This window comes from Psammomys obesus, unplaced genomic scaffold, assembly GCF_907164565.1.
Source record: "Psammomys obesus unplaced genomic scaffold, mPsaObe1.curated_primary_1811, whole genome shotgun sequence".
Lineage (NCBI taxonomy): Eukaryota > Metazoa > Chordata > Mammalia > Rodentia > Muridae > Psammomys > Psammomys obesus.
This window is the reverse complement of record NW_026585644.1, coordinates 34,274,167-34,296,410: the sequence shown is the minus strand read 5'-3', so window position 1 is coordinate 34,296,410 and position 22,244 is coordinate 34,274,167. Positions and strand designations below refer to the sequence as shown.

At 46.5% G+C, this 22,244-nt stretch overlaps 2 protein-coding genes across 7 annotated transcripts in view; both read left to right on the top strand.

Moving 5' to 3' along the window:
* The window catches only part of Gtf3c2 (general transcription factor IIIC subunit 2), a 22,049-nt gene extending 15,698 nt beyond the window's left edge, over nt 1–6,351 (top strand). For all 4 annotated transcript variants that reach the window (XM_055626794.1, XM_055626792.1, XM_055626807.1 and 1 more), the window contains 7 exons: nt 2,837–2,981; nt 3,062–3,223; nt 3,399–3,486; nt 3,705–3,833; nt 4,437–4,589; nt 4,681–4,788; nt 5,195–6,351. In XM_055626794.1, the coding sequence (XP_055482769.1) occupies nt 2,837–2,981; nt 3,062–3,223; nt 3,399–3,486; nt 3,705–3,833; nt 4,437–4,589; nt 4,681–4,788; nt 5,195–5,413 (1,004 nt within the window). In that variant the 3' untranslated portion in view covers nt 5,414–6,351. The remainder of the gene's footprint in view (nt 1–2,836; nt 2,982–3,061; nt 3,224–3,398; nt 3,487–3,704; nt 3,834–4,436; nt 4,590–4,680; nt 4,789–5,194) is intronic.
* Mpv17 (mitochondrial inner membrane protein MPV17) lies at nt 4,759–22,244 on the top strand. 3 transcript variants are annotated; one of them, XM_055626824.1, is made up of 8 exons: nt 4,759–4,788; nt 9,177–9,251; nt 18,126–18,241; nt 18,652–18,744; nt 18,831–18,926; nt 19,092–19,124; nt 19,356–19,408; nt 21,888–22,244. In XM_055626824.1, the coding sequence occupies exons 2-8, from the start codon at nt 9,182–9,184 to the stop codon at nt 21,955–21,957; spliced, it is 531 nt and encodes a 176-aa protein (XP_055482799.1). In that variant the 5' UTR covers nt 4,759–4,788; nt 9,177–9,181; the 3' UTR covers nt 21,958–22,244. The 3 variants fall into 3 exon arrangements, with proteins under 3 accessions (XP_055482799.1, XP_055482791.1, XP_055482807.1); XM_055626816.1 differs by lacking the exon at nt 4,759–4,788 and adding an exon at nt 8,275–8,657; XM_055626832.1 differs by lacking the exons at nt 4,759–4,788; nt 19,092–19,124 and adding an exon at nt 8,275–8,657.

Here is a 22,244-nt window from a genome sequence, read left to right as displayed (position 1 = left end):
GTGAAGGCAGGATGATCGGAAGTTCCAGGTAAGGGTCAGCACCCAGTAGTGGAGCATTTGACTGCAGAAGCTTGAGGTCATCCTTGAAAATAACTGTTTTAAGGCCAGCGTTGACCACTTGGCCTCATCTCAGATAAAGGAATGATGTGAACATAATTTAATGCAGTACAATTTCCCAGTTCTTCAAATAAGTACTATGTAAAGATATTTAATTATGTATTTCTTTTACATTTGTTTGTTTGTTTGAGGGGGCGACATACGGAGTTTGGAGGACTACTTGTGGAAGTTGGCTCTTTTACCAGATAGATAGATTCCCCAGGATCAAACTTAGGTTGTCAAGGTTGGGAGCAATTGCCCTTACTGCTGAGCCATCTCAACAGCCCTGGTTTTTGTTGTTGTTGTTTGTTTTTAATTTATTATTTTTATAAATTTATAAATTCACTTTATTCCCAGTTCAATTCCCTGATGTAGCCCCCTCCCTCATCCCCTCCCAATCTCACCCTTCCTCCCTCTTCTCCTTCCATGCCCCTCTCTAAGTCCACTGGTTGGGAAGGTCCTCCTCCCTTTCCCTCTGACCGTAGCCTATCAGGTCTCATCAGGACTAGCTGCATTGTCTTTTTTCTGTGGCCTGGTGAGGCTGCTCCCCCTCTCAGGGGGAGGAACATCCCTGTTTTTATTGTTTTTAAGTGACAGTTTTATTTTCAGAGAGCAGTAGACTCTCCGTTGAGAAGATAAGGAAATTGGTGCTTTTTTAAACTTCCTACATTCCTATTTTCTGTTTTTCTTTTTCTTTATAAAATTTATTATGTATGTGTGTATGTATGTGCATTGCTGTTTCCTGCCTGCATGTTACAGTTGTGAGCTGCCATGTGGGTGCTGGGAATTGAACCCAGGTTTTCTGGAAAGGCAGTCAGTACTCTTAACCACTGAGCCCGTGTTCTATTTTTCTTTGATGATACGTTCATTGTCAGAATACATGCCTCATGCTCTATTACTGTTGTTAACCCTGCCCATGACTGGTGGCTGAACTCAGTTCTTGCATATGTGAGAGAAATTACTTTTGCTTAAATGATCAAATGAAGGCTGGAGAGATGGCTCAGAGGTTAAGAACACTGGCTGTTCTTCCAAAGATCCTGAGTTCAATTCCCAGCAACCACATGGTGGCTCATAAACATCCGTAGTGAGATCTGGTGTCCTCTTCTGGCCTGCAGGCAGAACACTATATAGATAGTAAATAAATAAGTCATAAACAATAAAACAAACATAAATAACCAGCAAAATCCAAATTTAAAAAAAAAATCTAGTAATTGTCTCCCCAAGGTCTCTCCTGCCCCCACTGCTGTTTTTTTACTGCTTACCTACAATTTCTGTATTCTTTTTTGTTTTTTGAGTCTCATAAATACTGTACTCCCTAGGCTTATGTATACAAGTGGTTTTAGCTATTTTTCTAGCTATTTTAAGATTTTTAATGTCCCTTATCCTTTTAAATCTGATACCTGAACTATATTTGAATACCTTTTCTTTGACAGCTTTGCTTTAGTCAACCAAGTTGGTTTTTTTTTCCATTTGTTGTCTTGTAGTCTGCATTTTTTTTTGCTTTTGTTATTGTTATAGAGCAGAATTAGAAATTTTGTGTAATGAACCAATAGTGATGAAGTTAGGCTTTATGCGTTAAATCTGCTGTTTGGATATGTAATCAACCCTAGATGTTCCATAAATGATTAAGTGTGACAGTGTTTTGGCATAATTTACCAAGACAGGCAGCCCAGGCCAAGCCTAGTAGCTTATAACTACTATCCCAGCACATTGGAGGCAGAAGTAGGAGGACGCTGTGAGTTTGAGGCCAACCTAGGCTGCACACTAAGATGCTTTTTCCAAAGAGTATGATGCTGGGGGTTTAACGCCATGCCCCTGAGATGGAGCACTTGCCTGGCGTACATGAGGCAAGTTCAGTTTCTAGTACCAAAACAAAAAAGGCAGCAGTCTATCTGTCTGTTTTGTTGATTATAGTTTGACAGCTGCTATTCTAAAGGACTTTTGTTTGTTTTGTTTTGTTGAGATGGGGTTTCACAGTTTGTCCCAGGCAGATCATGTTGACTCAGTCAAATGCTGATTATAAACATGTGGCACCATGTCAGCCGATATGTACTATTTTAAAATTCTTTCACTTTGAGGCCCAAGGCATGACTCAGCTGTTAAGAGCATGTACTGCTCTTGCAGAGAACCTGCTTTCAGTTCTGGGACCCGTATCAGGCAGCTCACAGCCACCTGCAGTCCTTGCTCTAGGTGATCCAAAGCTCTCTTCTGTGGGGACATCCATGGGGACTTAGACTCACATATGCACATACCCCCACACAGACGAATACACATAATTAAAATTTATTTAAAAAATTCTTTATCAGCTATCAGATAGACTCAGACTGGAACCCTTTCAGATGCAGATTCAGGACTAAGCTGTTCCTGTCCCTTTTTAGTTGATGTCAGGTTGGACAGTTAAGCTGGGAGGGAGAACTCAGCCAGTCCTCACCATCCCTACTCTTTCACTATAGTTTGGATTTGAGAGTCGGAGACAGTCTGGCATCCTAAAGAAAGGAATGAGACCACAGACTCAAGAGCCTTCCTTTGATACAGTTGTTCCTTGTGTTGCGATCCTTTAATACAGTTCCTCACATTGTGGTAACCTCTAACCATAAAATTATTTTCATTGCCACTTCATAATTGTAACTTTGCTACAGTTACATAATGTAAATACTTTTGGAGATAAAGGTTTGCCAAACCTGTGTGACCCACAGGTCGAGAGCTGCTTTAATGCCTACATATTCTATCCCTACTTTAGGCATGGTAGTTTTCTGGAACCTTCCCACTAATTCGCCCCTCCAACGGATACGCCTCTCTGATGGCTCCTTAAAGCTGTACCCCTTCCAGTGTTTCCTAGCCCATGACCAGGCTGTTCGTACAATTCAGTGGTGCAAAGCTAACAGGTACAGAGTCTCAAAAGGGCTATGGAGGGGGGAAACGTCAGGAGGCTAACTGCCTCTGAACTGATCACCCATCTTTTCAGTCATTTCCTGGTTTCTGCGGGGAGTGATCGGAAAATCAAATTCTGGGATCTTCGACGACCATATGAACCAATAAACTGTATCAAGCGCTTCTTGAGTACAGAGCTGTCCTGGCTGCTCCCTTACAACGGTGTCACGGTGGCTCAAGACAACTGCTATGCCTCGTACGACAAGATGAAGATATGAATTCTGGGGACAGACCCTACAGTTTGGGGCACGGAGCATGTCAGATTGTGGGGAAAGGAGGGTTGAGTAGTTTGTTGACTGAGATAGTGAATTCTGAAAGAAACACTTACTTAGAAGAAGAAGGAAGGCTTATTTTCTCTCACTCTCTTTCAGTTATGGGCTCTGTGGAATCCATTACATCGATGCCGGTTACCTTGGTTTTAAGGCCTACTTTACTGCTCCACGGAAAGGCACCGTCTGGGTGAGCCTCTTCTTTCCCCAGGCTTCAGTGTGTAGGAAGTAGTCATTTGTTCACTGTAGTAGTCATAGTTCAGGGTTCAGTGAGGAACAGCTACATAATCACCATCATTAGGGACATGAGTTGTCTTTTTGTATCCCTCTCATTAACCTCAAACATATAGTCATTATCACAGAAATGAGTGAGTGGATGGATGAAATAAATAGGTCTCCTTCTATTAGAGTCTTTCAGGTTCAGACTGGCTCGGGACAGTAGCTGCAGGAGATATATCTGGGGAGCTCATTGCAGCTATTTTGCCTGATATGGCATCAAACCCCATCAATGTCAAGAAACCTGCAGAAAGAAGATTTGTAAGTATATGAACATCAACCTATTAGGTCATAATCTATTACCTTGCCAACTCTTGGTAGAATGCAAACTGGTGCTTGGTCTCCAAGCTCCGATACGGTTCCTGTTGTGGCAAGGATTTATGTATAATCTTCTCTATCCTATCGGAAATGAGCATGTTTTTTAAAATGGTTATTATCATGTAAAAGGGGGTTGGTTTGCACGGTTCATGTGTGGCCAGAGGGCGACTTTTGAGAGTCAGTTCTTTCTCTCTCTACCATTTAAATCCTGGAGATTAAACTCAAGTCATCAGGCTTAGCAGCTAGAGCCTTTATCCACAGCCCTCATGCTAGCCCCAGTTTGTATTTATTCTTTCTGCTTTTGAAACTTGGTCACAGTAAGCTAGTTTCCTTTCTGCTTTTGTGTCAGTATTTTAAAATCTAATCTTGGCTGAGAGCTAGCTCAGCATGTAAAGATGCTAGCTGCCAAGTTCAATCCCCAGGACTCATGGGATGGAAGAGAGAGTTGACTCCCCAAGTTGTTCTTTGACACATATACCCCATGGCATGTATAAAAGACAGTTGAAAAAAAAAATTAAGACCCTAATTTTATGATCTTCTCTCTAGCCTATATATAAAGCAGATCTGATACCATACCAGGACAGCCCTGAAGACCAAGACTACTCCTCGACTTCCTCTGAGACCCCTAATCCTCCCAAAGCAAGAACCTACACCGAAACCATCAACCACCACTACTTGCTCTTTCAAGACACAGATCTGGTAAGTTGTGGCTACAACTCAGTGTGGCATTAGAAAAGATAGAAACCTTAGAAAACAGGGAACCCTAAGGAATTCCACTTCTGTTCCCCAGAGCTCCTTCCACAACCTGCTTCGTAGAGAGCCGATGCTGCGCATGCAGGAGGGAGAGGGGCATTCTCAGCTCTGCCTGGACAGGCTACAGCTTGAAGCTATTCACAAGGTAAGGACCTCGTCTCGAATCTTTCCCGTGCTCCACTCTGCCTGTGATCTGTGAAATGAGAATTAAAAGGCAGCAGGATGGCCAGAGAGAAGGCAGCACTGATAACCTCTCCAGGTCACGGTGTGTAGACTCATTCGCTGACTGTCTCTCATGGTCCAGTCCTCCGGACTGTGTGTCTTTACTTGGTTGGTTGGCTTTGGGTGTTGAGACAGGGTCTTTCCATGTAGCCCTGGCTGTCATGGTGCTCACTTTGTAGACCACACTGTCCTCGAACTCACAAAGACTCATCTTCCTTTACCTTCTGAGTGCTGGGGTTAAAGGTGTAGTGACCTGTTTCTAAAGTTCACGTAGCTAGGGTCACCCAGAGACCCAGACCCTGAGGCTCTTTTTGGTTTTCTCTTCACAGGTACGTTTCAGCCCAAACCTGGACTCCTATGGATGGCTGGTATCTGGGGGGCAGTCAGGGCTGGTTCGGATCCATTTTGTCCGTGGACTCACTTCCCCACTGGCCCACCGTGTACAGCTTGAAAGCCGAGCCAACTTCAATGCTATGTTCCAACCATCTTTTCCAACTGAAGGGCCTGGTTTCTCTCCAGCCAGCCATTGCCTTCTCCCCAATCCCTAGTCTGGTCTACACAGAACTCTTGGATTGAAGTCTGCCAAGAACAAATGGCTCCCATGCACAGAGCATAGGACCTGGGCCCTTCCTGGACAGTGATGGTGCCAGGCCTACATGTTTAGGCCTACCTGCCCAGAACTCCTTAAATCCCTCTCCTTCCACGACTTCTTTGGTCACAGCTCCCTGCAGGTAGGGGGGCTCCCCCTCCACAACAATTCCTATGCCTAAAACCGTGGCTCACAAGAAACACTCAGGCCTGACCTAGGCTTGGGAGTCGAATTGCTCATATTGAGCATATTGTGAAGGAGGTAAAGCTAAGTAAAGGTACTGGGTGTTTTTGAGACCACTTGTGAGTGGGTGTTTGGAGAATCGGAAAGGATATCTTCATGAAGGCTCCTGTCTGTTTTCAGGATTTGATGTTACTGCCTTCCAATATTTCCTCTTTAGAATAACCAACATACAGGCCCAATGGGGATGACAGTAATTTATTGGACTGAAGCTGCTCGTAACACTTTAACTGAGGAACACCATAGATCCCCTGCCAGTAGGACAGCAGCTAGCTCTTAATTGCTCCTGCCTATGAAATATTCCCAATCACTGACATTTGGCTATTTGAACACTCCTAATAGTAGTGTCTTTAAAATTTTTGAAGCTGAGTATAGTGGTGCACGCCTGTAATCCCAGCACTTGGGAGGCCGAGGCAGGAGGGTCACAAGTTTGCGTTCAGTCTGGGCTATCACATAAACCAAAAAGTAAAAAAAGAAAAAAAAAAAAAACAACTTCCTTTATATCAAGTCAGAGTATACCTCTATTAATTTTACTAATGGGTGTTAGGAAATCGAGTCATTCTTCCCTGTGGGTGCCCTTTTCAGTACTTAACAGTAGCTATCATGTGTTTCCCAAGTAATTTTTTTCTCTAGATTAAATATCTTTAGTTATTTCAATCATTCTTTTACAAGTCATGATTTTTGATCTTCATGAGATGGTCACATTGTTGACGTATTAAACATGTTTAAACTGTATAGAAAGTATTTAGAACCCAATAATGTATTGTTATCTTAATAGAGTCCTCTTGTGGATAGCTGCACCTCACATGACTGTGATACTGCCTCAAAAACAAGCAGTTCCAGGGATGTGAAATCGCCAAATCACAGTTGTGGAACACTTAGGAGTATAGGCTGAAGTTTGGGAGGAAGTAGTTAGACCATCTTAGGAAATAGGAAACAGGTAGCTTGCTTCCCCTTGGAGGAGATGCAGTCTAGATTAGTATTGCCCGAAACAAAACCTAGACTTTAGAGCACTCAAGACTGGTCTGTTATATCTGGGAACAGCTTTTTGCCTGAGTAGATTGGTCAAATGCCAGAAAATCTTTAAGAAGAGAATCAAGTAGTTCATTCCTCTTCCTATACGGAAGAGGAAGCAGAGCTGTGGGAAACTCAGGTCCTCAAGCAGCAGAAGGACCACAACCTGTGTTGGTGTTAGAAGCCAAGTGTTGTACCACTCTGTTGTGATCCAGCTCAGGCTGTGTCGGGCTTGCTTTTTGAACTAATAAAGAAGTGCCTTCCATTGCAGAGAAGCTTGGCTCATCCTGCAGAGCAACCCCATGACACAGCACATCCATGTTCCCCTATTTCCAGCGGTAGAGAAGGTGGGCCCGGGAAGTACAGGCTGAGGCTGTAGGCTGCTGACCCCAGCTCTGTTCATTTTCCTTTCCCACAAATATTTTCTGAGTCCATTTTTCTTCCTTAGAATATTTACTTTATACTCTGTTAGTTCTAGTCCTTCCTTTCCTTTGTGCTTTAGTCTGTTGCCTTCTCCAATTGCCACTTTCCATCACCTAAATCCTGTTAATCCTTCAAGATCCTATCTCAGGGCTGGCTGGGGTAGAACTCAGTGGAAGAGCATGTGCTTAGCATATACAAGACTCGTGGAAGATTCAGTTCCCACCCACCCCGTACTTCCCTCTAAAACTACCCAGGTCAAATTTTACTAAGGAACTTTTCATATTTCTCCAGTGGTGGGGAGAGGGGAAGTCTGTGTGTTCCAGAGGAGAAGGTGGGATGGATAAATGGTATTAAGCATTTGCTGTGTTTTGGGGTGCTTTCTGTACATTTACTGAGCCCAGTGAGGTAGGTACTATTTTATGTAATGATGATTAGCTTTTGAGAGGTTAAACAGTCTAAATAAGGTCATATAACTACCAAAAACTGGCACTGGGATTTGAATCCATATACTCTTGATTTAAAATACCTTTCCAGTCTTGTACATTTGGTCTCCTGTTACATCTACTAGTGAAATTCCTTTAGCATGCTCTGAACACAGGAATCTGAATTCTCCTGAATCCTTACTCTGTCTAGTAGCTAAATAGGATTCCTCCTTCGCTAATCAAACGGGAATTGAGTAAATGAGCTTGGTGGTGGGCAGATGGAGAGCAGGGAAGTTGACTTTTCTCAAGACTTGGGAACGTATACATTCTTCCCTGTCCAGGAAGGGTATGTAGGGAGTGGGGTGTTACAGCTGGAGGGAGACCAAGATTTCGGTAACTAATTTTCAAACACCTGCATGCGTCTGCGTAAAAGACTCGAGAAACACATTTCACACAGAACAGCCGGGCACGGTGAAACATGCCTGTAATCCCAGAGGCAGAGGCAGGCAGGGCCTTTCTGAGCTACAAAGCGAGTCCGTGACAGCCAAGGCTACACAGAAACCCTGTCTTGAAAAGCAACCTCCATTGGATCCCCTGTTGTACGTCCCTAGATTCTGAGGAGCCGGAATGGAAAAACTGCAAGCCAGTCATCTAACAAACGCTCATGACCAAGGCTGAGCAGTCCCAGTTAAAAAACTTAACACGGGCGCTCTCATATTTCTATTGAAAAACACTTCACACAGAAGTTCCGGTACGAGAACAAAAACAATTTCTGCCCCATTCGGGGCTTACAGTTGACTCTGAGGTACAACACAGACAAAACATGTGAACTAAACCAGCATTCATGTTTGCGAACTAAGAAGGGCGTCCACACCGCTCGGTACAGGAAGCACAGACTGGGTGTGTCCACGTGAAGGGCTTCCCACTACTAGGTGGCTGGCTGAGCAGCCTTCCAACGGGTATCAAAGGACCCAGCCACTTCCATTTCTCCCGGATGGTAAGCGGCGCAGGCAGACGGAAGGGGCGGGGCTCGAAACGGAAGTTCCTGAGCCCGCAGCTGTCACGATCACGTGGGAAAAGGTTCCAAGCATAGCTGGCACTCAGGTGAGTGGAGGTTTCTTTGCAATCACTGATTTGAAGTGCTGTGTGCCATGAGCTCCTGCCAGTTATGAGACCTTATAGACCCAGGTCGTTGGCTTATTTCCGGTGTGGAGTTGCACTCAGAAAGGGTGTGGTTTAATTCCAACTGAGTCTGAATTGTAGACCTATCCCGTTTACTTGAGGGATGGGACCCAGACTCTAGTTGGAAGCCAGAGTAAGCCTAATCCCATGAGTGTCTGGATCAAGACTGGAGGCCCCCAGCCAACCTTGCTTCAAGACCGGATTTGGGGAGGCAGAGGCAGCTTCCAGGACTTCTAAAAGTTACCCGAGACTGCCTCTTCTCCAGGTGTAAAGTGACGAGGATGCAGGGCACTGCCCAGTAAGCAGCCTTTCTGAGGCCTCTTGTCACTTGCAGATTTTGGAAGTGAGAGTGAGCCTAAGGAAATGGCAGGTGTGTTCTTTACTGTTGGGGGGTGGAGTGGGCGGGGCCAGTGGGAGTGACTTGTCCTCTTGGTTTGACAGGAGGCATGGCACTCTGGCGGGCGTACCAGAGGGCCCTGGCTGCACATCCGTGGAAAGTCCAGATTCTGACCAGTGGTGAGTATCTCTCTAGAACCAGAGTGTAATTAGAGCGGGCAGATTTGAGGCAAAAGAGGCCCGCATTTCCTCCTGTTTAGCCCTTGGAGGAGCTGACTTTCTCTCATCCCAAACTATTCTGTTTTGGAGTGAGGTCCCAAAACTATTCCTAAGAGATACATAGTAGAGAGGTGGCTCAGAGGATAACAGCACTGCCCTGTGGAAGACTCAGCACCCATGTCAGTAGTTCCAGGGGGATCTGTCACCTCCAGCCACCTGTGGCACCTGCGCTCACTTGCACAACCACTCTCCCCACACAATTTAAAATAACAGTAAAAGAGATACATAGTCTGTCCAGTAAGACTTAAAGTTCTCAGGCTGGAGAGATGGCTTAGTTAAAAGCACTGTCTGTTCTTCCAAAGGACTCGGGTTCAATTCCCAATACCCACATGGCCGCTCACAACTGTCTGTAACTCCAGTTCCAAGGCATCTGACATCATCACACTAATGTACATAAAATAAAATTAAATAAATTATTTTTAATATAATGTAATTATTATTTTTAAATATATTTATTTATGTATATGAGAGATTTAGCTGAATGTACACGTGCATGACAAAACAGCATCAGATCCCATTATAGATGGTTGTGAGCCACCCTGTTGTTGCTGGGAATTGAACTCAGGACCTCTGGAAGAGCAGCCGGTACTCTTAACCTCTGAGCCATCTCTACAGCCCAATTTTAATTTTTTAAAAAAGACTAAAAGTCCTCAAACCTAAATAAAAAAAAAAATTATTATTTTTTTTTTTCAAAACAGGGTTTCTCTGTGTGGCCCTGGCTGTCCTGGACTTGCTTTGTAGCCAAGGCTAGCCTCAAACTCACAACGATCCGCCTGCCTCTGCCTCCCTGAGTGCTGGGATTAAAGGCATGCACCACCATATTATTTTTTGGTTTTTCTACAAAGGGTTTTTCTGTGTATCCCTGGCTACCCTGGAACTTACTCACTCTGTAGAGCCGCCTACCTCTCCTAAGTACTGGGATTAAAGAAATGTGCCTTTATCGCCTGGCTAAGTAGTTTGTAGTCCATTTTTTGTTTTTTTTTGTTTTTTTTTTTTTTAAGATATTTATTATGTGTACAATGCTTGTTCTGGCTGCATGTATGCCTGCATCATCATAGATAGTTGTGAGCCGCCATGTGGGTGCTGGCAATTGAACTCAGGACCTCTGGAAGAGCAACCGGTGCTCTTAACCTCTGAGCCATCTCGCCAGCCCCCAAGCAGTCCATTCTTAAAAGCATTTCGCCGAGGAGACCCCTACCTCAGCGAGCTAAATGTTCTCCTCCTACATTTATAGTGTGCCAAGCACATTGTATACAGGCATTGTGTCATAGGGGTCTCCGAAGGCCTGTTAGTTAGAACGAGCTCAAAGTAGGCCACCTACCTAGCAAGTGCTGAAGTAACTTACTCTAGTTTCCTGAGTATTTTTTTATTGTGAAATGTACAAAATAGTAATGAATCTGAAGTTTAAATACTGTTGAGCCTGAGTGCTTCTGAATCAGTACCCGGCTTTGGGACGCTCTGATCCCTCTTCGCAGTTCAAATATTCCACTTTTTTTTTATTTCACTTTTATTTTTAGACAAGAGTCACACACTAGCCCAGGCTGACCTGGAATTCACTGTGTAGCCAGACTGGCCTTGAACTTGCAGCAGTACCAGCTCAGCCTCCTGAATGCTGAAATTACAAGCTTGAGCCACCACAGCTGGCTAGATGACCACTTTCCTGAGATTAGCCTACAGCGTGGTTTTGCTTTTCTTACTTACATACCCTTAGTCTACTAACTGGGTCCTTTTTACTCTGTGTCCAGTGAGGGAATAGCAGCCTCACAGAGCCCCTCCAGGTTCCTCCTGTGTCTGTTTCCACCTTCCTTTTGCTGGTCAGCTAGTCAAGGGGACAGGCCAGGGAGCAGCAGCAGGCCCCTCATCATCAGAGTCATGAAGTGGATGATCAGGTCATAAACACATCTTGCCTGTGTTTAGAGAAAGAATCCATATTCTAAGGAGGTCTGCGGGCTTCTGAGAGGAAAGAGGGAGACTAGAGTAGAACACCGGTTCTGATAACCGAAGAGCCCTATGTTAGCATCAGAAACCACATGCCCGGCTAGGAGGTGGACTCTTTTACTCTGCCCTGGCCCCTCAATAGCACCCTGTGCCCATCCACCTCTTGTCCTCAAAGTGCCCGGCCGGCATGACTCACCTGGCTCGGTGTGTGGTGACTCAGGCCCGACTGTGTGGCTGTGATGGGAACTGACACGCTGGGCCCTTTGCCCAGCCTCAGAGTCCCTCAGGGCCCCTAGATGCCAGATAGAAGGTCCCCCCTTGCGGCCATCAAGAATGCAGAGAAAAGGGCAGTCCTGTTCCCCTGCCTAAGTGACCCATAGCTGACAAAGGCAGGAACTAAAGCTCCAAGGGGCACAAATGCAGAAATGTGCCTTTCTGGGGTTTCGGGACTGCTTGTGCTCAGGTCTTAATTAGCATGGTCTCATATGCACATTTCTCCTGAAACTGAGGCATCTTCACTTGGTCCTGACGCACCTATGGCCTCTCAGCCTTTCTCTCAGATTTTTCCTTCCTTGCCGGAAGGGTATTTAGGCCAACCTACATAGAAAGGTTTGGGGTGGGCTTGGCTCACCTAACCCTTTGGACTGTTTTCAGAGCACAGTGGCTCCAGAGGTCCCTTGGGATAGCTCACACTGGGAAGCAGAACAGAGATTTCAGACTTGGAACTAGAAGGCCAAGATCTGAATCTCAGGGCATCGCACTTAGTAGCTGCTTAATTAGTCCACGTCAATAAACCTCTTTGGGCCTCAGTTTCCTCATTTAGAACTTAAAAGGTCAGTTATGGGACTTATCTCTGAGAAGAAGCTCTGGAAGTGTTATTTACTTACTCACAGTACCAAAGGCGGGGCGGAAGCTACAGCCTCACAAATGCCAGGCAAGAACCACACTCTCTAGACAATGCACCTATCCTTGTGTACCTTTTTTTTTTTTTACATTATTTATTGTGTATGTGCCCGAGTGCACACATGTACTGCATGTGTGAAGTCAGTTCTCTCCTGGAACTGACTGCAACTTTTTTTTTAATATTTTATTTTATTTTTTAGATTTATGTATACAATGTTCTGTCTGCTTGTACACCTGCAGGCCAGAAGAGGACACCAGATCCTGTTATAGATGGTTGTGAGCCACCATGTGGTTGCTGGGAATTGAACTCAGGACCTCTGGAAAAGCAACCAACCAGTGCTCTTAACCTCTGAGCCCTCTCTCCATCCCTGACTTGAATTTTTAAAATGTACAATAAACTCAAGGAGTTGGTCCTTCCTGTGATTATTAGAAACCTGTGTACAGCAAGCTCCTCTTTTTGTTGATATTTGTTTGTTTTTTTTCTGGAACCTGGATTTTTTTTTTTAATTTAGTTTTATGTGCATTAGCATGAAAGTGTCAAATCCCTTGGAACTGGAGTTACAGACAGTTGTGAGCTGCCATGTGGGTGCTGGGAATTGAACCCGGATCATGTTAGGAAGAGCAGACAGTGCTCTTAACCACTGACCTATCTCTCCAGCCCCTTGTTTTTGTTTTTCTGAGACAAGGTTTCTCTGTGTAGCCCTGGCTGTCCTGGACTGTCTTTGTAGAGCAGACTGGCCTCAAACTCACAGAGATCCACCTGCCTCTGTCTCATGAGTCCTGGGATTAAAAGCCTGTGCCACCACTGCCTTGTCCAGCTCGTGATTTTCAATCAGAATCTCACTGCGCAGCTCAGGCTGGCCCTGAACTCGTCAGTCCTCCCACCACACCCTTGTAAGTATCCAGATTGTAGGCTTGTTCATGCCCGGTTGTGGATATGCCTCTCAGCCTTGTTGTTCCAAAAAGCAGGGCCTGAAACTTATCTGCAGGTTAGAAGGTAATCCTTCCGAAGGGTAAGAGGAAGAGTATGACGGCTGCATTATTAAATCGGCTGCTTTTCAGGGCTTCTTGTGGCTCCATACTTTGGAACTGAATAAGAAGCAGTTTGAAATGCCTTATCAGATGAAGAATCATTTCTGGAAGAGAGACCTTCACCCACCAGCTTCTATTCCACACTGTTCAGCATTTCACCCCAGGGAACACTCTACTCCTCTCTACTACCTGTTCATATATATGTAGTCCCCAAAGGCATTAATGGTGAGACCCTGAAGGAAGGCTGTCTCTTGCTACTGCAGTAATGACTAGAGCAAGAGACAGGTGAATCAAGATCTGAAATGGTCCAGCGGAAGTGTCTAATACTCCAGTCATGACCTGGGCAGTCTGGGGAAGAGGTTGACTGTGTGTTCTGCAGAGTCTGAGTCAGCTTCATCCCTTCCTTTCTGGAGGGCTCTTCCAGTCTCCAGTGGGCCCAGAGCCCAGGGCCCACTTCCATCCATTGCACGCCACCCAAGCAGCTAAACTGTAGGCACTGCTTTCCCTGGAACCTGACTTGAGCCAGAGTGTGACTCACAAGCCTTGATACTGCAGAAAGGGAAACTGAGGCATAAGCAAGGTATGGCATGCACTTAGGCGTCATATGGTCAGTTCTAGAGCTGGCATTAGAATCTAGGGCACTGCTTCCTGTACTTGAGGTACTGGGGCCGCAGGACACTGAGTGTCAGCCCAGTTGGTCTGGGTTTAAACATGACAAGCTGCAGAACTGGCCGCTTTGTCTCATTTTCTTCAATGGGATACATGTGGACAGGAGTGAACTAAGCATTTGGACCAGTCCCAGGGAATACTCAGCCCCTTCTCAAAAGAGTTTCAGCTGCCTCTGGGTCCTGGGTCAGGTCAAACTCCTGCTCCAGCCAGGGTCCCCCCCACCCCCAGTCTGCAGCAATGCTGGATCTGTGCCAGGAATATCTGTACTTGCAGACCCCACCTCCCATCCTTAAAGGCATACTTCCTGTCATTTTTCCAGGAAGCCACTTTCTGCCCGTCTGCATTCTCATCTTCCATCAGCGCTTTATTTTCTTATACATAGATGGTTTACAAAATCAAGTGTAGGAACAAAGGGAAGCAAAGGATTTGGCTCTACTTGTGCCTTGGAAGAGGGTGGGAAAGTTGAGGCTTTTCCACTGATAGGCAGGGTATGGTCTCAAATAGATCAGTCACCAGAGCCAAACATCTCTTTCCCCCCACTCCCTGGGTCCAGTGGGGAGTGACGAATGAGGACTGGCACCTACCCAGAGGCATGATGTCATACTCAGAACCAGTGTCTTCTCGCTAGGCTCTGTGCCCAGCTTGGCTTTGGGGCACCACTTCCCAGCAACCCCTCGTTCCGTCCCACCATGGGTCTGAGCATTATGTGTTTAAGGTTTCCAGCTCCAACTCTCAAGTCCAGGGAGAGAGGAACCAGATCCCAACACTATCCTAGTTGACCAGACGATGCCCTTGAAGTCTCCCAGAGGTTGGGTGGTTCGGATGTTTCCATTCTGAGCTGGAGAAAATAGGATGAAGAGTTTGGATGTTCAAGTCCTTCCTGTTGAAGGCTCACCTGGACCAGGAATGCAAGGCCTTGTGCTTGACCTTTACCTAAGTCTTCAGACATCCTGGAGTTACTGCAGGTCTAGTGCTCATAATCTATGAGCAGAAGGCAAACTTCCAGATACCCCAGCCGCCTGCTGTCTAGGAATCAGAGACAGTCTGAATACAAGCAGAGATTATAGCATGGACTCCCCCCTTAAACAACCTATAAGAAGGGGGCCCAACCAGGCATTACACCTGTAATCCCAGCCCTCTGGGAGGCAGAGGCAAGTGGATCTCTGAGTTTGAGGCTAGCCTCGTCTAGAAAGTGAATCCTTGACAGCCACGGTGACACAGAGAAACACTGTCTCAAAAAAAAAAAAAAGGGGAGAACCCACTTACCGTTGTGGATACCATAAAGAGTCCAGAGTCCGTTTTCATTGCTAAAAAGGCTTCCAGAACCATGGAACTTGGCTTTTTATTCCAGTTCTGCCTTTAGCTCATATGACTAAAGCTATAAGCTGTGAAGAGAGAAAATATGCACATCTCTAGTTCCCAAGAATATTGTTCCCTGTGGGTAACAAGGAATAGAGGTGATAGAAGTCTGGGGAATGAAGCAGAAGTTTGTGAGTACATAGTAAGCTTCTTAATGCTTTTAAATGTGTGTATGTGTACCACATCTGTGCCTGGTGCCCCCAGAGATCAGAAGACGCCACTGGATCTCCTGAAACTGGAGTTAGAAATGGTTGTAGGCTGCTGTGTGAATGCTGGGGACCTAATCCAAGTCCTCTTTGAGAACTGTGAGTGCTAACAACTAATGAGCCATTTCTCCATCCCCTGCTGTGTTTGGTCTATCTTCTCTCTCTCTTTCCTTCTTCCTTCCTTCCTTCCTTCCTTCCTTCCTTCCTTCCTTCCTTCCTTTCATTTTTATTGTTTTGTTTGAGACAAGGTCTCACCACATATCCCTGTCTGGCCTAGAACTCACAATGTAGACCAGGCTCTCTTTGACTTTAAATAATCCTGTGTCTCTTCCTCCCAAGTGCTGAGGTTTCAGGTATGTGCCACCATACCTGCTCAGGAAACATCTTTGATATGTGGTCCCTTTGGGGCATTATGTGGGTAAGAGCCTTTGATAGCCCATAGCCTCTGAGCCTGCCTCTGCCTATGCTCTGACCTCCTTGCTCCCCTGGCTCAAATTGATCCAAACTGTACTCCCTACTAGGTCACTTCATTCCTCCAAGACTCCTTAGTTAGGTGGACATATGGCTACTTGCTCCCCAGACATTCTGTGAGGATTAATTGATTCCTTTGTGAACTGTCACCATTTAATCAAAGTGGACTGTTGTCCCTTCATTGCCCAAATGCCTTCAGACTTCTCAGGGTCATTTTTCCCTTTATGCATGGCTGAAGTAGCCCAGGAGAGAGAGCTGAAGAGAGCCCTGAACACAGCTGATGGCCACATATTGGGAGGTGGTGGGGCAGGGGGAAATTGTAACTCACTGGGGGCCAGCAGCAGATTCTGGGTTCCCTGACGTCCTAATACTTTGAGCCTGACACATTTCTTCAGGTTGAGCATACAGTTCTTCATGCGCTTCCCCCAAACAACCTTGTTTGGGGCTGTAAGTTTTTTATTATTTTCTGAGCACCTGTTAGGGGCTTGGTTAGGTGTGAGGAATGACAACAAACATGTCTAGGATTCTACATTGGCCACCCTCCATGCCCAGGAATTCTGACCTTGCCCTTGGGGAGGCCATGTCTGACTGCTTAGGGGACTCAGGGGAAGAGAGGCAGTACTGGCTGGAGGGCATGCTGAAGGAGAAGAGGAGCTGCTTTATGGCCAGCTGCCTAGGTCACATAGGTTGCCCATCACCAGCTCTACCTCCTAGCTTTCCCCAGCTGCCTCTGACTAGGTTGCTCTGAGGAAGTGTGTGGAGAGGTGTGGGGGAAGAGCAGAGCTACGTGTGCAGCCAGCATGGACGTCAGAGCCAGTCCCAGAGGAAGGAATGGGGTTGAAGGGTGTGTTTGTCCAGTGCTGATTGAGGGCATGGGGACAGTGATGGATTCGGAGCTAGAGGGGACGCTCATTACTCACTGAGCTGGGTGGATGAGCTGGGATCACACGGTCACTCCCAAGCGGCCCTCTTACTGTTTGTTAGAAGCCATCACGCCATCATGACAAACCGGGGGCCGTAAATAGTGATGAGTCCAATTCTGTCTTGGCTACTAGAGGTGGGTGTTTGTGCAGTTAAGGGGAGGGAAAGCAGGTGCCGAGGTCTGAGAGGAAGTGGCTGTAGGTCCTGTTGCCAAGGATGTGAAAGGAGAATCTGGGCTTGTCCTCCTGTGTGTGCAGTAGGTGTCCTGGACTCCTCCTTGTGGAGGACGCGCTTACCTCAGTGTCTTCCTCTCTGGCACCATTTAAACACATTTTAGGAAGTCTTCCGTGTTATTTTCTACCAATAAAGATCCCTAAGACTAAAGCAAAAGATGTTGGCCAGAATCTTGCTTTGGGCTGGCAGGAAAGAGACAGTGTTCCTCATTGTCCTGCAGTAATCTTGGACACTGTCAAAAGGACTGTCAAAAGGACAGGGTCTAGGAGTCACGCTGCCTGCCTATGCAGGGCCAGCTGCATGAAGCCTTGGACCTTCATTTCCACACTTCCAGAATAAAAGTTCGGGTGGAAAGTTCTAGAAGAACCTTTCAGTTCTGGCCTCTACACTTTTCAGCCATGGACTGTAGGGTTTCATTCTTCTGCAGTTTCAGCCCTGGTTTCCTTACAACCTACTGTATGGAGCTGGAGAGAGAGCTCAGAGACTAAGAGCACTGGCTGCTCTTCCAAAGGTCCTGGTTTCAATTCCCAGCAGCCACATGGTGGCTCCCAACCATCTATAATGAGATCTGGTGCCCTCTTCTGGCAATGCAGGCACACATGCAGGCAGAACACCATGTACACAATAAATAAATAAATCTTAAAAAAAAACAAAAACAAAAACCAACTTACTGTATATTTATAGATCCTGGCCTCCTCATCACAGTTCTTGTGTCTGTCTCTATGCCCTGCCCCCCTCCCCCAACTTCCTTCATGGTTTGTTTGTTAAGATGTGGTCTCACGATGCACAATGACTAGCCTGGGATTCCCTATGTATCCCAGGCTGTCCTTAAACTCATAGCAATTCTACCCCTGCCTCCCAAGTAGACAGTAAGATGCATGAGAGATGTAACCATCCTTGAGGAGCAGGGGCCTTCAAGGCAGCGAGGAGGGGCTGGCCATTTGCCAGAATGCGGCCCTGGGTCTCAAAGTGCCGAGCCTCATTTGGTCAGCAGCCTTACCTTTAGGGGTATGTCCTGACCACACGCGTGTCCCCTGCACAGGGTCACTGATGGGCCTAGGTGACATCATCTCACAGCAACTGGTGGAGAGGCGGGGTCTCCAGGAGCACCAGACAGGCCGCACTCTGATCATGGTATCCCTGGGCTGTGCCTTTGTGGTAAGTTCTGCTTTGGGTGGGTCTGCAGTAACTTGGGCAGTGGAATTCACTGTCTGTCGTCCTGTAGTTTTCATTTGCCTCTCACCCCTAGGCCAGCCTACGCCCTCTTTTGGTCTTAGAGTCTGGACTTCCTCAGGAGTTGGTTTCTGCTGCCCGGGGGAGGAGCTTTATGATATAAAAAGCCAAGGGTTGGGGCTAGAGAGATGGCTCAGAGGTTAAGAGCACTGCTTGCTCTTCCAGAGGTCCTGAGTTCAATTCCCAGCAACCACATGGTGGCTCACAACCATCTATAATAAAATCTGGTGCCCTCTTCTGGCATTCAGGTGTACATGCAGGCAGAACACTGTATAAACAATTAAAAAAAAAAAAAAAAGCCAAGGGTGGCCTACCACCCTGTCTTTCACTCTCAGGGGCCCGTACTTGGAGGCTGGTACAGGGTTCTGGACCGCTTTATCCCCAGCACCACCAAGGTAGATGCTCTGAAGAAGATGTTGTTAGATCAGGTGAGCTACGAGAAAGGGAGCTGGGGAGGAGAGTCTGGTTGGGGTGGTCGGTGAGCACGGATTTTCACTTAATTTCTCTTCCGCAGGGGGTCTTTGCCCCATGCTTTTTAGGCTGCTTCCTCCCAACGGTAGGGGTGCTCAATGGAATGTCAGCCCAGGACAATTGGGCCAAACTATTGCGTGTGAGTGGATCCTTGGCTGCCCCAAGGGAAGGAGGCAGGCAGGGGTGACATACAGGGGGTGGGGGCCCCCGGTGGGTGGGCATGCCTTCTTGGAATAGAGTCTGTGTGTGATAGGCATGCTGCTTGCATATGGAAGCGTTAACTGTCCCCTCCCTGTCTTTGTAGGACTACCCTGATGCCCTCATCACCAACTACTATGTAAGAGTTGACCCCTCCACTGGCTCTTCTGCCTCCTGTAGTCCAGAAACACCCCGAGATTGGGGCCCTTGAAGCATAAGAATCCCTCTATGAGGATCGCTCTCTCATTGCCCACTTGAACGCACCCACCTTCAGCCTTTTCTTATGTGGACTGTGGAGTGGGGCCAGGCAGGACAGGGAGTCGGGGTCAGGTAGGGGACAGCCCCTGACCTTCCCATCTTCTTCTTGCAGCTCTGGCCCGCTGTGCAGTTAGCCAACTTCTACCTGGTGCCCCTGCATTACAGGTACTACAGATCCCCCCTCACCCCTGAAGGAGGAGCTCTGCTTCCCGGTTGGAGATGAGACGGTAGTCACCTCAACCCCACCCAAGTTCCGTGTTTGGTGGCTCATCTGCAGGGCCAGGGCCTGGCTGCGGTACCCTGACAGCCAAAGCTAGACAGAAAGGAAGACACAAAGCTTAAGTAGGAACCATGCCCCGTTAGCTCACTGTGGAAGACTGTTCTGTCCTAGTAATAAAGCTTGGTGCCGAACTGCAATTTAAAAAATTAAAAAGAGGGCTGGAAAGATGGCTCAGAGGTTAAGAGCCCTGGCTATTCTTCTAAAGGTCCCAAGTTCAATTCCCAGCAACCACACGATGGCTCACAACCATCTATAGTGGGATCTGGTGCCCTCTTCTGGCGGGAAGGCAGAACACTATATAAATAAATTTAAAAAAATTTTAAAAAAAAGTTCTGGAGAAATGGTTCAGTGAGTAAGAGAACTTGCTGCTCTTTTAGAGGACTGAAGTTCTATTCCCAGCACACATATGATAGCTCACAACTATATGTAACTCCAGTTCCAGGGGATCCTACACCCTATTCAGCCTCTATGGGCACTGTAAACACATACATGCAGGCAAAATACCCATAAACAAAACAAGATAAGTAAATCTAGAATAAAAAACTTAAGAGTAGCGTTCAGAGGGGCTGGAAAAAGGCTCACAGATGAGGATCTCTAGAACACAGGAAAATATGAAAGTGCTCAGAGTTGACATTTGCACAAACAGCTTAGATAAAAAGAATGCAGACTGTGGGCTATGTCCTAAATGTCCAGGTCTTTGGTAGCACTCTCTGAAACCAAAGCAAGGTCAGCCGAGTCACACCTGTAATCCCAACACTCGCGAGACAGACGCAGGTGGATATCTGTGACTAAGGCCAGCCTGGTCTACAGAATGAGTTCCAGGACAGCCGGAGCTACATAGACAGACCTTGTCTCGAAAAACAAACAAACAAAAGACTAAAGCAAGGTTATTTTAAAGGAGATCGGCCAGTCAGAGTAGCTCATGCTGAAAACCCCAGCACTTAGGAGGTAGAAGCAGGAAGGCCGGAAGCTCTGAGCCCTCCTGACACATGTTAGATCCTGACTCAGAAACTTGATTTCTTTATCTGTGTATGATGTCTGGCCCACACAAGTGTATGTGCAGCCATGTAGGCCTGGCGCCCGTGGAGGTCAGGAGAGGATGTCAGAGCCCCTGGAGCTGAATTGACACACAGGTATAAGCCACCATACAGGTGCTGGGAACCAAACCCGGGTCCCCTGCAAAAGCAGTTAATGTTCTTGATCGCTGATCTATTTCTCCAGCCATTCCGAAAAACTTTTTAAAGATAAAATAAATTTCAATAGATAAAATAGCATAAATTAAAAATGAGTACAGTATTTAATATTTTTTATTTTTATTGTGTTTTTGGGTAAGATTTAAAAAAAAAAAATGCTGGGTGGTGCATGCCTTTAATCCCAGCACTCAGAAGTAAAGACAGTTGGATCTCTATAAGTTTGAGGCCAGCCTGATCTTCATAGCAAGTTTCTAGGATATCCAAGGCTCCACAGTCAGACCCTGTCTCAAATCAAACAAATAGATGGTGTGTGGGGGGGGGCTATGTGCATGTGTGAGAAGATGCACAGACACCAAAAAACGGCACCAGAATCTCTGGAACCAGAGTTATAGACCATTGTGAGCTGAAGATGTGGATGTTGGGAACCAGACTTGGCTCTTCTGCAAAGGCCAAGCATTAGAGTGCATGCTTGTTACCCTAACACTAAAGAGTCAGAGGCAGGAGGGGCAGGAGTTCAAGACTGTCTCAGTGACTTAGTGACTACAAAAGTTCAAGGTTAGCTAGCCTGGGCTAGATGAGAGCCTGAGAATAAATAAATCACATATACTCATATATATGATTCATATATATACATATATATGAAAGAAGGTGGCTTTATATGGCAGGCAGTGCATTATTTTTAGAAATGAAGTCTTGGCTGATGGAAGCTGTACAGATATATTTGGAAAGGTCTAGGTAGAGGCACTGATGGCGAGTCATTTGTTGACAGAGAGCCGCTGGTGGGCTGGTGAGGTGACTCAGTGGGTAGGAGCCCTTGCTGCCAAGTGACCTGAGTTCATTCTTTGGAACCCATGGGTGGAGGAGAGGACCAGCTCCCCAGAGTCGCCCTCTGACCTCCACACGCATGTATACACACATACACAAAGCTAGTAAGTAAAGGCTGTGAGCTGTGGGGCTCACAGCTCTTAAGCTCTGAGGCCTTCATCTGAGAGGCAGGGCTCTGAGCTAGAGCAAGACCGAGCTAGTCTTCCCTTGGTCGGAACCATACAGTCCCTCCTCCACGGGGCTCAGAGGAATGAGACCCAAATCTGGAACTTCTTGAGTAAGTCCGTTTGCATTACTCTCCCTTCCCTGCCACCCTCCTCTTCACAGCAGTATTCCTGTCCCTTAGGCTGGCTGTTGTTCAGTGTGTTGCTGTCGTCTGGAACTCCTATCTATCCTGGAAAGCACATCAGCTATAAGCCTGCCTTGTTCCATACCTGGCGTCGCTGCACCTTGATCCTGGAGTGCTTGGACAGCTTCTTCAAAGAGAGCCTATCAGGGCAGGAGCAGGGGCTTGGCTGCTGAGAGCGTAGACTGCTCTGCAAAGGACCCACACTGCGTGGTTCACAACTAGCTGCAACTCGAGCTCCAGGAGACCTGATGTCTTCTTCTGGCCTCTGAAGCTCCTGCGCTCACGTGCACATACCCACGCATAGACACGTATTCAAAATTAAGCATACAATAAAAATATTTTTTTTAAAAAAGA